General features: G+C 35.4%; 1 protein-coding gene across 1 annotated transcript in view; it reads left to right on the forward strand.

The window, feature by feature from the left end:
* Window positions 1-9,355, forward strand: part of opn5 (opsin 5) — an 86,168-nt gene extending 76,813 nt beyond the window's left edge. The window contains exon 7 of the mRNA XM_075458770.1: window positions 1,224-9,355. Coding sequence (XP_075314885.1) covers window positions 1,224-1,290 — 67 coding nt within the window. The 3' untranslated portion in view covers window positions 1,291-9,355. The remainder of the gene's footprint in view (window positions 1-1,223) is intronic.
* The last annotated feature ends 3,940 nt before the right edge of the window (window positions 9,356-13,295 follow it).

The raw sequence follows: 13,295 nt of genomic DNA on the forward strand, positions 1-13,295 counted from the left end.
ATCCGACCTGCTCGCCCCATAGTCCTGGAGACGTGCAGGTCATGGATAGATGGGAGGCTGCAGCCGATCAGCTTCTGTTAAAAATAAATAAAAGCCATTGATCGCGAACATTGCTTTCCGGGGGAAGAATATGTAACGATCGTAGTCCGCTTTCACAGCCTTGGAAGGCACACCTGTTCCTGTGTGCCAAACTGACCCGACATGAAAATACTTTATTTAAAGCATTATCGAAAAGTCCAACAGATATTAAACCAATGGGGCCAGGTGTTTTTAGAACAAGGACACTGGTCTCATTACAGGGCCATTACAGTGGTGGTAGGAGATAACACATTCACTGAAATCATGGTATTTCATAAAAAATTAGCACAATATGATCTTGTCACAATACACTTATTAGTGAAACTAATGAAGTTGTTAATGTTGTAAGAATGATGAATGTCAAGGTTGAGGAAATATGATCTGTCTGTCAAATACCGGGTAAATCTGGTCACACAATGGGACTGTAGTATCTCTGGAACAGCTAGGTTTGTGGCATGCTCCCTGGAGCCAACCATAAACCAGGATGTTATGGGAGCAAGCATGATCCATAGTCAATTCAACTCAACAGATATGGCTCAAGGGATTTTACCAATTTTACCACTGGATACACTCACAGATTTTGTTTCAAATACATGGGCCAGACGTGACCATCAAACAGGCCATGGGGGATCAGGCACCAGGTAGTTCCTTGAGCACCTCCTCTTTTTGCATTCTTCATAGGGGATGGAAATAAAGTAGCGTTGGTTAAGCACGTCGATCAAAGGTTCGTAGGTGTAAAGCAGGAAGCACTATAGCATATTAGACAGGGAACATATCTACTGCATTGCTGTTTGAATTGTGAATTTCAATTCTGTACAAAAAAAACATTTTAAGCTAATTTTCTTTTACAGCAGATGTGATAGAGATATAAATTGGAGTTGTTAGACACTACACTTACTGATTACACTGATGACTGTTGATTAGATTGTTGAAAGTCTATTATGCAATGAATGATGGTCACTGAGCAAACAAGGGAGCGATATGAAACATAGATGATGTCATGAGTGTTCCACCTATTTAAGTCTTTGTGAGCTATACTTAAAATTTTACAATTACAGTTACAATATTTCATTTTATTTTTTATGGTTCAATGTGTGAAAGATCCTTTTTTGACGTTGTTTCCTATTCCGTCCATGTTCCTGTAGGTTCTACACCATCTCTGGCTCAATAAAGGATACAGCACCAGCCAAAGAAGCTCACGCTGAGATGTGAGACATTTGAGACTGTGTGACTTACCTCTTCTACTTTGGACAATTTGCCTTGCCCCCTGCCCTCTGTACCCTACACTTAACCAATCATAAACTGCTTCCTGTAACATCATCAACTGCTCACCCTTGTCACCAGTTCCCGAGTCTTGCAGCTTGGTGTTACCCTCACACTGGATGTCCATGTGTTTCCTGCAGCTTCCTATCTCTTTATTGATGGACACTTATTTTACCCCTGAGGTTTTCCTTGATCTGTGGAGCTGCACTGTCCGTACATTGGTACATACATTGGTTACAACATGCATGTGATATGTGGTGTGAGCATAAAAAAGTGTGAGACTCTGTTAAAGAAAAGCTGACTGGAGGAAGAAGCACACGTCATCTATGGATGATGGCATCACTTTGATTTGAAAACTGAGGAGGTTTGCAACCAAAGTCAAGTTACATTTTGAGCTATTTTTTTTAATATAATTTTTGAAAAAATGTAAAAATACTAAAAAAAGGTCAAATGTAAGGGCAAATATATTTTCAAATGTTTCTTTAGCTGAGCTTAAAAAAAGAAAAACAGACACACACAAGAACCAGTCACTTCAGGTTTGGAAGTAAATGTCAAACTGAAAGTTGTATTTTTGCTGTTTGTATAGTGTATTGTCTTTTATACTCTTTCACCTGTAGCTTGTATAGAGTAAAATGTATCAATATCTAAAGGCACTGGATCACATTAGCTTATCTTCTCATCAGCTGATAAATGGCGGAAAGGGTGCAATTACACTAGTTCAGTCAGTGAAAACCAGGCTACGACCTTTCAGGAAATTGTCTTTTAGCTAAATTTATTAAAAGACGGTGGCGCAAAACAGTTCAATAATTAGCACTTTACAAGAAAACAAACAGACAGAACGAGTGCACTTTACTTTAAAAACTTTCAGAATCTTTCAAAATCATGCACTGATGACAGCTTGAAATGGGCACAGGAATAACTATGGTAACTTCAGGGACTGTTTTTAAATATATTTATTGTTTGCTATCATTTTGATTTAGTTTTTCTTTTTGGCGAGAGTTAGAAAAGAACTGAACAAAAAACATCAACATAATTTTAATGAAACAAATGCTGGTATATGAAAAAGTTGAAAAATGATGTTAAAGCAGAAAGATTTATTGCTTAGCTTAGTACAAAGACACAAGGCAAATAAAGCACAGGGAATCAGTAAGCTAGCCGTGAATTATAGACATAGCACAAGTTTTTAAGATCACAGTTTAAATCTTGAGGGTTTAATCAATATTACAGAATGTGCCATGATTAGCAAGAGTTCCATATACTACATATGATAAATGGACATTAACACCATTATGACCCATTAGTTTGATACCCTAAAACTGTCTTTTGATTATCCACTTCTTTCGATTTATGGACACACAAATGATGCCAAAGGGATATCTAAATAACCCAAGTCACAACTAAACACTGCTCATCTTGTTACAACAGAATTTTCTGCTGGGAAAAACTGCATCCTTACATTTAGATAGATGTTACTTTGACACTTGCCACTTTACTTAACATTCGTGCAGAGCAATCAACCAAAATCCTTAGAAAGGGCTCACCTTGGGGTCACTTGACCTCCAAGTTCTACAGATACTAATCTGATAAGAACTGATGGCATCATTGAGAAGCAAGTCAAATCTGCGAAGACCCCACCCCACACTCTATGATATCCTCAGATGTTCTCCCTCAATGCTCTGACTGATCATAGCTTATTTGTGGGCACGAGTAGGACCTACTCCATTTTGCTGGTCATGATGTTACAGCTGGTTGGTGTATAACCAAAGGGGCCACATTAACACAAATGTACACGTTAAGATTTTTTTCTAGTTAAACGAGTAATATCAGTCTTCATTCCCCTGTGAGATGGTCATTAATGAGGTCATAAGTTAGAAAACCAAAACTGTATTTTGTACCAGGCTTGCTGAAAACATGTTCAAGGTACAGCAGTTTTTGGCACATCTGCACCAGCTTAGGTTTACAGCCCTGGAGGTTACTATTTCATGTATATACAAACTGAGATGTAACAAAACATTAAAAACTGTGATTTCATCAAAGGTTTGATGCTGTAACCTTGACTATCTTATACAGAAAATAATGTATTTCCAATCGTGTCTCGATTAGAAAAGATATGGCATTTAGATCAACCTTTCACACAGCTGTTTTTTCACTTTTTATCACATGGAAAGCTGGGTGTAATGAATGACACTAACATTGGCTAAGGTCCTTTTCGTGCCTGAATAAACCTTACTCTTGGCAAGTAGACAAACATGTTTCAAAAAGAGGTCAACATTTACTTGGTTGAGTATATTTCTTTCTCCATATACCTGGTTTCTAATTTTTTGAAAATGTTCTGTAATTCTTGTTTAATGTTCATGTATGCACATTTCTGGAATGAAAATACCCAATATTCAAATATATGCTTCACGTATCTGTGTGCATATCTGTCCGCGCACTTTCACTCCACACTGATTTTGAACTAATCTATCAAGCTTTTCACCATTATCAGGTAGCTGGAAGAAAGGACATTGGTCGCATCAATGGACTGAATCCCTGCTGGCACAAAGAGAAGGGCAAATGGTTGAAATACAGGGTTATGCAGAGCTAAGTAGATGGGATGAGTAGATTCAGACAAAAAGATGCCTAATCACACAATGAGGCAAACAGGGATGAAGGCCTTGATAAATGACATCATTCAAAGTTCTGAATTATAATATTGTTAATTGTGTTTACAAAGAGTGAACACAATTGTTAGTTGTAACAATTATATCTGAAAATAGTCAAGTATGTAAATTTCATGTGTAAAGTGAAGGGCTGGGATTATGTCCACATGAAGTACTCGATATAAGTTTCTGTACTTGCAGCCTGATTGTGCAAAACTCATCAAACCCTCAGATCAGAACATCACTAAATCCAAAATGCATCTCTGAACTCATTCATAGCCCAGAAAGGACATCACATTTTTTTGTTACCTATTTAACTATTGGACATATGTGGAAAAACCCTTACATGTTTCCCTAAATGACATTTAACAAATGCATGCCTGTGAAAAACCTAAGCTTAACTTAAATTGGCTGCAACCATTTGCAATACTTGTGAAGTGAACAAGTTTAGGGATATTATCCGTTGCAGCAAATAAACCAAACTTAACCAAAACTGCTTTGTGAAGGCTTAGTAAATATATTGATAATAGTTTGAACAAATTTTAGTTGTTTGGTAATCTTCAATCAGTGGCAAAAAAAATCATAGTATGAGAATCGATGTCTTTATGATTCATCTTGCTTCATAAAGCATGTATACTTCTTGCTCGGTAGTCATTAGATTATAAACCTCAGCAGTTGTCAAGAGTTGGGTGGGTTGAGGTTCAAGGGATGCATAAACACAATTCCACTCTCAAGCGTTAGAATGAACACTTGGAAAAAATGTATTTGCACACTTGTGCAAAGGTATTTGATATTGATATTGGACAAAATAACAAGGTGGCATCAATCAATAATATGTCAGTTAAATGACATCTGCTCAATAATTCTTTTTCTTTCTCTTTTATTTTTCTTTCTTTCTTTCTTTCCTTCTTTCTTTTTTTAAATGTATTTTAATTTTAACTTGCAACATGTCAAATAGTGAAGGGACTGGGTCATATGTCACATGCTGTACAAATCTGTCAGCCATAGACATTTTTGTGCTAAGATCTTGTGCTGTATCTCTCCCGGAAAATGTTGCCAATGCACGAGCAAGAGAGCTTAACTGCATGAGACAGCAGAATTTATTTGCAGAAAACATGGATTGAATTGAACAGAAGGAAGGATATAACCTTGATGTTGAGGGTATTACATTTAAACATTTGTCAGATAATAATTTGTATTAAATAGAAATATACTAAATAATCAGAATCAGAAAGGACACGATTTTGGCTCGGGAGGCTCTCCAGCTTCTTTTTGTCAACCTGGGCAGAACTGAATAATGTTCTTTAGTTTTATGTGAAGCTAAATATTGTTTGCAGAGTTCAACAATCAAATATTGTATGATAGCTTTGGGGCTTTTTTGTGTTTTTAAAAATCTTCATTATCTTCATTCAAAAACTGAATGCACAGAATATCTGTTATCAATCAGATGCACATTCACATGCTTCACAAGAGGCCCATGCAGGAATCTTTAGTGGACAAATACCAACATATCCATTTGGCTATTTTGATGTTGATTCTGGCATATATCTTGGAGACAGATGTTTCCAGAACTGGGATATCGTGCATCAGACACTAATATAAAGAGATATTAGCAGAGACGGCGTGAAAAGATGCCTGTTGTAGTGAAATATATTACCAAAAAAGAGAATTAACTTAATTTTCATCAGTGCATTTTAACCTACTTTGAACAAGTTATGAAACAATGTCATTGCATTAGGTCAAAGTCATAGCAGTGAATGGCAAAACGTAATTTCAATCACAATTTATCACAGGTTGTGCCTAAATGCAGTTTTCAGATTCATAATGCAGATAAGCCTTTTATCAAGACTCAACTATGAACACTGAATGCCTTTGTTGTGCTTAATTTTTTGGATACATGCCAAATTGAGCCTATTTTGTTTTCCTCCTCGTTAGCAGGAAGTCCAGTGCTGAAGCTCTAAGCTCAGAGGGGTTTTAACATGTCTGAATGCATGGACTATCTGATTTACCTAGATTATGTTGGCAACCCATGTCAGCAAGATTCCTTGTGTATCCCCTTGTAACCATTTTTCTGCCACTTATTGTTACAGTCATAACTCATATACCAAATTTACACCATGACTTTTAGCAATGATTGCTTGTGTTGTGCAACTTTCACTGTTACAAACAGATGTACTTCCTTCTTAGTTTCTCCATACTTCTTGAACAGATCAAATTTAAATTTCCTCATCTCAGAAAATGTAGTCAACTTTTATAATTTAGTGAAAGTTTGTTGACATCGCATTGATGAATACTTCTATAATTTGTGGTCAGAAATATTATGGAGTAACTGTTATACACCAATGTTCTGTTTATGATCAAAGTTTTCTCCACATGCAGTTATTTCCATAGCTTACATGTTGGTCACCTTTGCTGAATTATGGTACTTTAAGAAGTTCTCCAATGTATTAATCTAATTTCACGTTTCCATTTTGTTAAATTTATAGCAGTTTTACAAATTGTGCAAATCCTGCCATGTAGTTTGAGCTTTTGTCCAAGCATTGGAGAAGTTATTTTGATTTTGCTTCAAAAGTGACTGGTTATTTTGTTGTTACTGACATTAACATGTAACTGTTTTTTTTTCAGGTCTTTGTAGAATCTAAATTTAGTTTAACCATGACTCTGTACAAAGACCGATCGATCAAAGCCCAATTATTTAAAAAAATATTCAAGACACACATCAATACTTGGGATGTAAATGTTTGTTTCTTTTTAAGTAATTTCCCAATTTAAACATCACAACACAGTAACTAAATAATCATGGAAACATTAGGGGTCTCTTAGGTGCCTGATGACATCCATTTTTGCAATCTGATATAATCCAATGGGAAAGAGTACCACAGTTCAAATGGTAATTTTTGTACAAATGATGTTGAGGACTGCATAATATTTTTTTATTGTTATGTATTTTTGTATTTTTCATAATCCTAGATCAGCTGCACTTTATTATTCGTATTGTTACAAAATTATCTTAAAAAGATAGAAAGGTAGTGTCTCTATTGCAGGATTGTTGTATTAGACTACATTGTTCCTTTCTCTGCATTGTCCTGCATTTTTTTCTGCTGAAACCCTTGTAATTCCCTGCTTCTGTCAAAATGTTTTGTTAATAATTATCAATGTGCTGTTTAGCTCATAAATGAATAACTGTATTTACATAGATTTATTTATATTTCATAGAAAAGCTTGTTGCTCGTTGTCTCTCATTTTGGCCAAATGATGTGTGATTTCTGTTATGTCTGCATGAGGTCAATTTGAAACTAATTTGTTAAGTTTTCCAGAAAGCACATAATGAATTCAGGACAAATATAAGTCAAATTTATGCACACAGAAAAGTATTCTAACATAAGAAATGACAGATATTAGTAAATTAATCTTGGATATGCTAACTACTAAAGTGGGAGCCTGGCCCGCTGTGACGCTGCTAACGGCAACTGCAAAGATGTCTTGTTTGGCATCAAACTGATTCTCAGGTATTGGATGTTAGTTGTTTCAATTTCTTTCTTGTCCTGTGAAGATGTATAGGCTCATGTTTGTCTCAAAAATGTCTTGCACATAAACACAGTTTTTGGAGTTAATTATGTAAATATATGTTTTTCATCTTTGTTTGCAAATGAATTGATCTTAACATTTATCACTTTGTATATTACTTCTGTTTGATCTGAATTCTATGACCTCTGTATTTAGTTATACATACATTATCATGAAGGCAACATAAAAACAGCAGTCTTTATTATTTTTTTTACGATGGACACAGTGTGCTTATGACTTTACTATTAAACACTTACACACTGACAAGACCTGTTTGCTCTCCCAAACTTCATAATTGAACAATAGGCTCAATATATTTAAATATCTATATATGCTGAAAAGAATCCCAAACAAAGACAGGATTTACTCAAGTTTTTATTCTTATTTGTAATTTTATGTCATCCGCGAAGGGATTAAAAAAGATCAGGGTATTTGATATTTTAATGGCAGTTGCTTAAGTTGAAATAAACTAAAGAATGATAGAAAAAACACTATTTGTCACATCACCTTGTCGCTTGTGTATAGCATTCTCTCAGTTACAATATAGACTGCAGGAAGATGGAATACTGTGGTTCTGTTGGGATACGGTTTTAAATTTGGAAGAGATGTCATAAGCAAAGCCACAAAAATGATGCAAGAGGATAAAGAATAAACTAATAAAAGGATGAAAAACAGCAATCATAAAACAGTATACATTTATCAAGGTATTTTTTTATTACAAATGACACACTATATATTCAATTCAGTTAATTTATATAATGCAAAATTACAACAAATGTCATCTCAAGGCACTTAAATAATATAGTCCAATTCAAGCCAATTGGAGTTCAATTAATTGTAATCATAATTAATTTCAAAATAATCCAATTTAGAGCCAAATCAAAAACAATTTCCTAGCTAAGGAAGAAACCTCTGGCAGAACCAGACTCAGGAAGGGTGGCCATCCGCCTCCACCAGAGACATATTGAGTTTGTCACCTGTCTCTGCTTTTTCACAGCTTTTAGTTTCATCTATGCCAATCTCAATGCCAGTAACATTTTGTTAGTATAATATATCATATTTTTCTGTGTTTTGCACGACTTAAGATCTTGTTGAGTAAGTTCAATGAGTGTAACGTGTGGACAATTTAGAATTATAACACATGGTTTGGTGTACTTCTAAAGCAGAAACATCTCTTTGACAGAATTCAGCCTACTCAAACACAGAATAATCCAATGTTTCTTCATGATTTCCTTCAGTGTGGTGATTCATCACGTGTTCATTTGAGTAACACACATTAATGCTCAGTGAGAAAAGTCCATTTCTCATCATTAGCACAGACTCTAGTTCAGTGATCACAAAAATTCTAATTTTGCTGTCCTGACATAAATAGTATGTCAAGCCTTGTGTAAACTATACATAAACTATACCTTTTTTTTATCTTGACAATTTTGAGCTGTTGTGTCAATTCTTAAGTCTTCATTTTATAGGTGAAATTGAAAGAACGAGCAACTAAATGTATTAAAAGCATTGTCTCTGTCTTTTATTTCATAAAGGATGTATACTTCTTGCTCGGTAGTCATTAGATTATAAACCTCAGCAGTTGTCAAGAGTTGGGTGGGTTGAGGTTCAAGGGATGCATAAACACAATTCCACTCTCAAGCGTTAGAATGTTTTTAGTTTTTAAACTACATGTCACAAAATTTCCAACTCAAGGAATAGAAAAATCACATAAAAATTCTAACTTCCATAAGTTACTATTTATTTTCTCCAAAAGTTTCAAACATGAAACTGTGCAACAAAATATGTGTTGACTGGTCTGTACCATTACAGTGACTTTCTGTTGTATTTTTGAAGATTAAGTACACTCTTTCTATTTTGTTGTCACCTAAAGCATACAGTACAACACTGCATTCAAATATGTTATGCTCTGTAATTTCAAATGAATATGCAAATAAAGGTGCAACAAAGCACACTTGTGTCCATGAAATTATGACGCTTTTTCTTTGCTGCAAATCTTCCAGCTTCCCACCTTGAGTAAAAAAATAAAAAAATAAATAAAAATAAAAAATATGAATAAATTATCTCCACTTCATTACTGAAACAATTCTCTACTTTTGAGAAAATCGATTGTTTTACTCTTGGTTTGTGGATATCACAAAATATTCAAAAGTTTTGTTTTATTTCTGATTTAGTTTTTTTTTTTATCTTGTCTTCTCTAAGGAATTTAAAGTGACAGGTTTCATTTAGAACGAGTTACTATCACATACTTTTCAGCCAATTAGTCTTTCAAACTTTAATCACATCACACGTCCACGGTCTCGATGAAACAGCCCTTAACCTAAATAAATCATTACATCACATTATGACATTTTTACACCTTTACTTTAATCAGAGTCATAGAAATTTAAATAAACCTGAAGCCAAGTGTATGGTAAATGCCAAGTGTATGGTAAATGCTGTATATACAGATATATAGTTAGGCAAGTTCTGCCACATTATTTATTAAAAAAAAAATATATAAATGTTGATATTCTGTCTTCTGCCTTGTTTTTCGAAAGTAATTGATCAAGAAAGGAAATCAATATAATCTTTTTGCTGTTGTTGGTGTTCCTTGACAACAATACTGAGAGATATCGTGGCAGGTGGGATATTGTAAGGCTATGTTGCATTGTTTTGAATACTGCTATAGGAGGATACCTGTATAACAGAATTTTAAAAAGATGCTCTGCAATTATTCCTGGAGAGTTTCTGGTGCAGTCTCTAAATGGCATCTCCCCAACACCTCATCACCACAATTTGATCACTGGGATTTACTTTAAGCCAGAGACAGTGAAAGTGAGGCAAAAAAACCCTAAAAACAACAATAGACAAAGATGTCTGCTATCAGACATGAAAGGGTAGTGATTGTGCAGCATAACTGATTACCACCAGACAATGGCTTCAAAACATCACTGGCTCCAAATACGCTGATCAAAAAGTGCTAACTTTTCTCAGGAAAGGATAAAATCTTTTTTTTATTTTTTATTAGCTAGATTTGTCCCATCTAACCACTGTGCTCAGGGTCCTTTTAAAGATAATGTCTTTGTTGATGTTTTTCATGTCTACAGAATCTCAGTGAAAAGACAATTCATATTATTTTGTTTGGCAAACCTGGTCTACTGAATGGTGTTGATAGCGTTCCTTGGTTTGGTAATATCTAAGAGCTGGCCTTATGCAAATCATGGAGTGATTATTGAAATGTCTTTCAGACTTGATCAGCAGATCAGCTCTGTGGTTCAAATGGGGTTTCTGTTATTGGTCTAGCTAAGGTTAGACTACAGCAATCTCTGTACATTGCTTTTACTTTGGTAAGTAAATGCAGCTGCTCACATGTGGACTGGACGGAGAGCACTTGTTCCTGCTTCCCTTCACCGGCTTCCTTTTGGTTTCACGATCTAGTTTATTTAAAATGTTATTAATTGTTTTTAAAACTGTATATGGCATGGCTCAATTGTGTTTGTCCGAGCTGCTACACAAAAATACTCCAGTTAGAACATTGAGGTCATATTCCTGCTAGACGTTCCATATCGCACGCTCAAAAATTTGAGTTGTTTCTCAAGCTGATCCTAATATAGTGAACAGTCTGCACACACTGTCAGGTTTTATGTCCCCTCTTAAAACTAATTTCTTTTCACTGGCTTTTAAAGACAGTTGAGGTTTTTATTAATTTTTGTATTGTATTTTTGTAATTTTTTTTTTCAGAATGTACTGTACTTTGGTCAAGTGTAGTTATTGTAAATGTCCTATGTAAATAAACTTGATCTTGACCTGGACCTTCTGTAAATATTTATACTCAAACATATAAACTCTTGTCCATCCGGCTTTCAAATATCAGTCTGTAGCTCCACCTTCTTGACCAAAATTGGTCAGTTTTTTACAAACCAATAAGTGGTGACACAACAGCTCTATCCATCATCATTTTCAGTCTACAATGAGAATTAGTCTGACTGTCTTGGAAAGTTTCACACTAAATATGATTGACCCCAAAGTACATGCTCTCTATTTTTAACATTGACATGTTTCTTTGCAAAAGTGCAATTTTTTAGTTTTGTGCCAGAGCAGTCGATGTTTTTCTTGACATTTTCCATAGAGATTGACATCATGCAAAGTCCTTCAGACTGAGCTATCACAGAAGCTGATTTCCACTGATTAGCCCTGTGTTAAACCCAGCCATCACACGTTAACTGCATACGTTTCCACACTTTGGATAACCATACAGATGTTTTATTTTGGTTTCTTGGGGTTTGGCAACTGTGCAGTAATATTTTTTGTCTTCTGCTGTCTGTGCAAGTGAGTATCTTTGCGAGTTTATCAAATCTTTCTGTAATGTATCTTTTTTAGTTTTAATTTGCATGGTCTCTTTCTTTGCATTGACTGCTTCGAATTTTCTCCATCAACTTGTGCACTATGCCTGTTTGTGGTGCTGTGTTGACCCCAACCATTGCTGGCGCATTACGGCCAATTAACCAGGTAATCAGGACCCAGAGCTTTCAATGTGAGACCATTGAATTTTGAGATGACACTGACAAGATTTAATGTGGTTGAAGTAGTGATTCTCAATAATCCTGAGAAGGAAGTAGTGTACAGCTACAGCAGTTGGATATGGGTGGGGGACTTTTTGAAGAAAATTTTTTTTTAAAACATCCCAGGTCATTGTGTCTATAGGAAAGCAAACAAAACATGACATCCTGTTGAGCTTGCTGCGTTTGCTTGTTAATGCTGTTTGATATGTGTTTGTGCTCCATACCACGTATGTGGTCGTGAGAAAATAAAAAGTGAAGTGAAGTGAAGTGAGAAACTCACACATACACAATAAAAAGAATAATAGGAACAGATTTGCTTGTAAACAGAGATGTGAGGATTCAGACTGCCACCACTTCCCCAGCTGTCTCTGAATATTTACTGTCACATTGGCACCAATCAGTGGACTTAAGTCAGCTTACTGAGGGACAACAAGACATTGTGTGGAAAAATACTGTCTGAAAAGTCATTAGCTTTTTGAAAGAGGTGCTAATGATATTGGTTGACATTCCTGTGCAGAAAGCCTGCTCCTACGATCTAAAACCTTTATTCGCAGAAGTAAAATTATATTAAATTATTTCATTTGTTTTTCTTTATTTTTTTATGCATTTTTAATGCTTCTTACACTCCCTGCTGCAATGCTTTTATTTTATGTGAAGCACTTTCAATTGTTTTGTACATGAAATGTGCTATACAAATAAATTTGGTTTGATTTGATAAAAGACTGCATCCAAAATCATCTGGCAAAAGGGTTGATCGTCAAATCAAACTCTCCTTATGTAACCCCTGTTATATGTGTCTGTAAAAAGCATGGCTTGTGATGTCTTTGTATTGATTATAGGCTGCTGAACTGGAAAACCATCCCTGATAGACACCCGCTGCCTCAGATACAGGATTTAATTGACACCTTGGGGTTCATTCCTGGCTCAGCGTCCTTGATTAAGGTAACATGTACACCAAGGGTTTATGGTAGAAGGCTCAAGACTTCTCACTGCCTTTGTAACTCCTTGGGGGTTGTATGAGTGGGTAAGAATATAATTTGGTCTTTCCAACACACCCACAGCATTCCAAAGGAATAAGGACGAAATGTTGTGAAATGTTGGGTCACCTGGTATCAGCTGAACGTGTTCAGATAGGCCCAAAAGATCTGGAATATGTACAATCACTGAGGGCAAAGACACAAGGCAAGGCGAGGCAGCTCAT

The sequence above is a fragment of the Odontesthes bonariensis genome, chromosome 24 (genome assembly GCF_027942865.1).
Source record: "Odontesthes bonariensis isolate fOdoBon6 chromosome 24, fOdoBon6.hap1, whole genome shotgun sequence".
In the NCBI taxonomy this organism is placed as follows: domain Eukaryota; kingdom Metazoa; phylum Chordata; class Actinopteri; order Atheriniformes; family Atherinopsidae; genus Odontesthes; species Odontesthes bonariensis.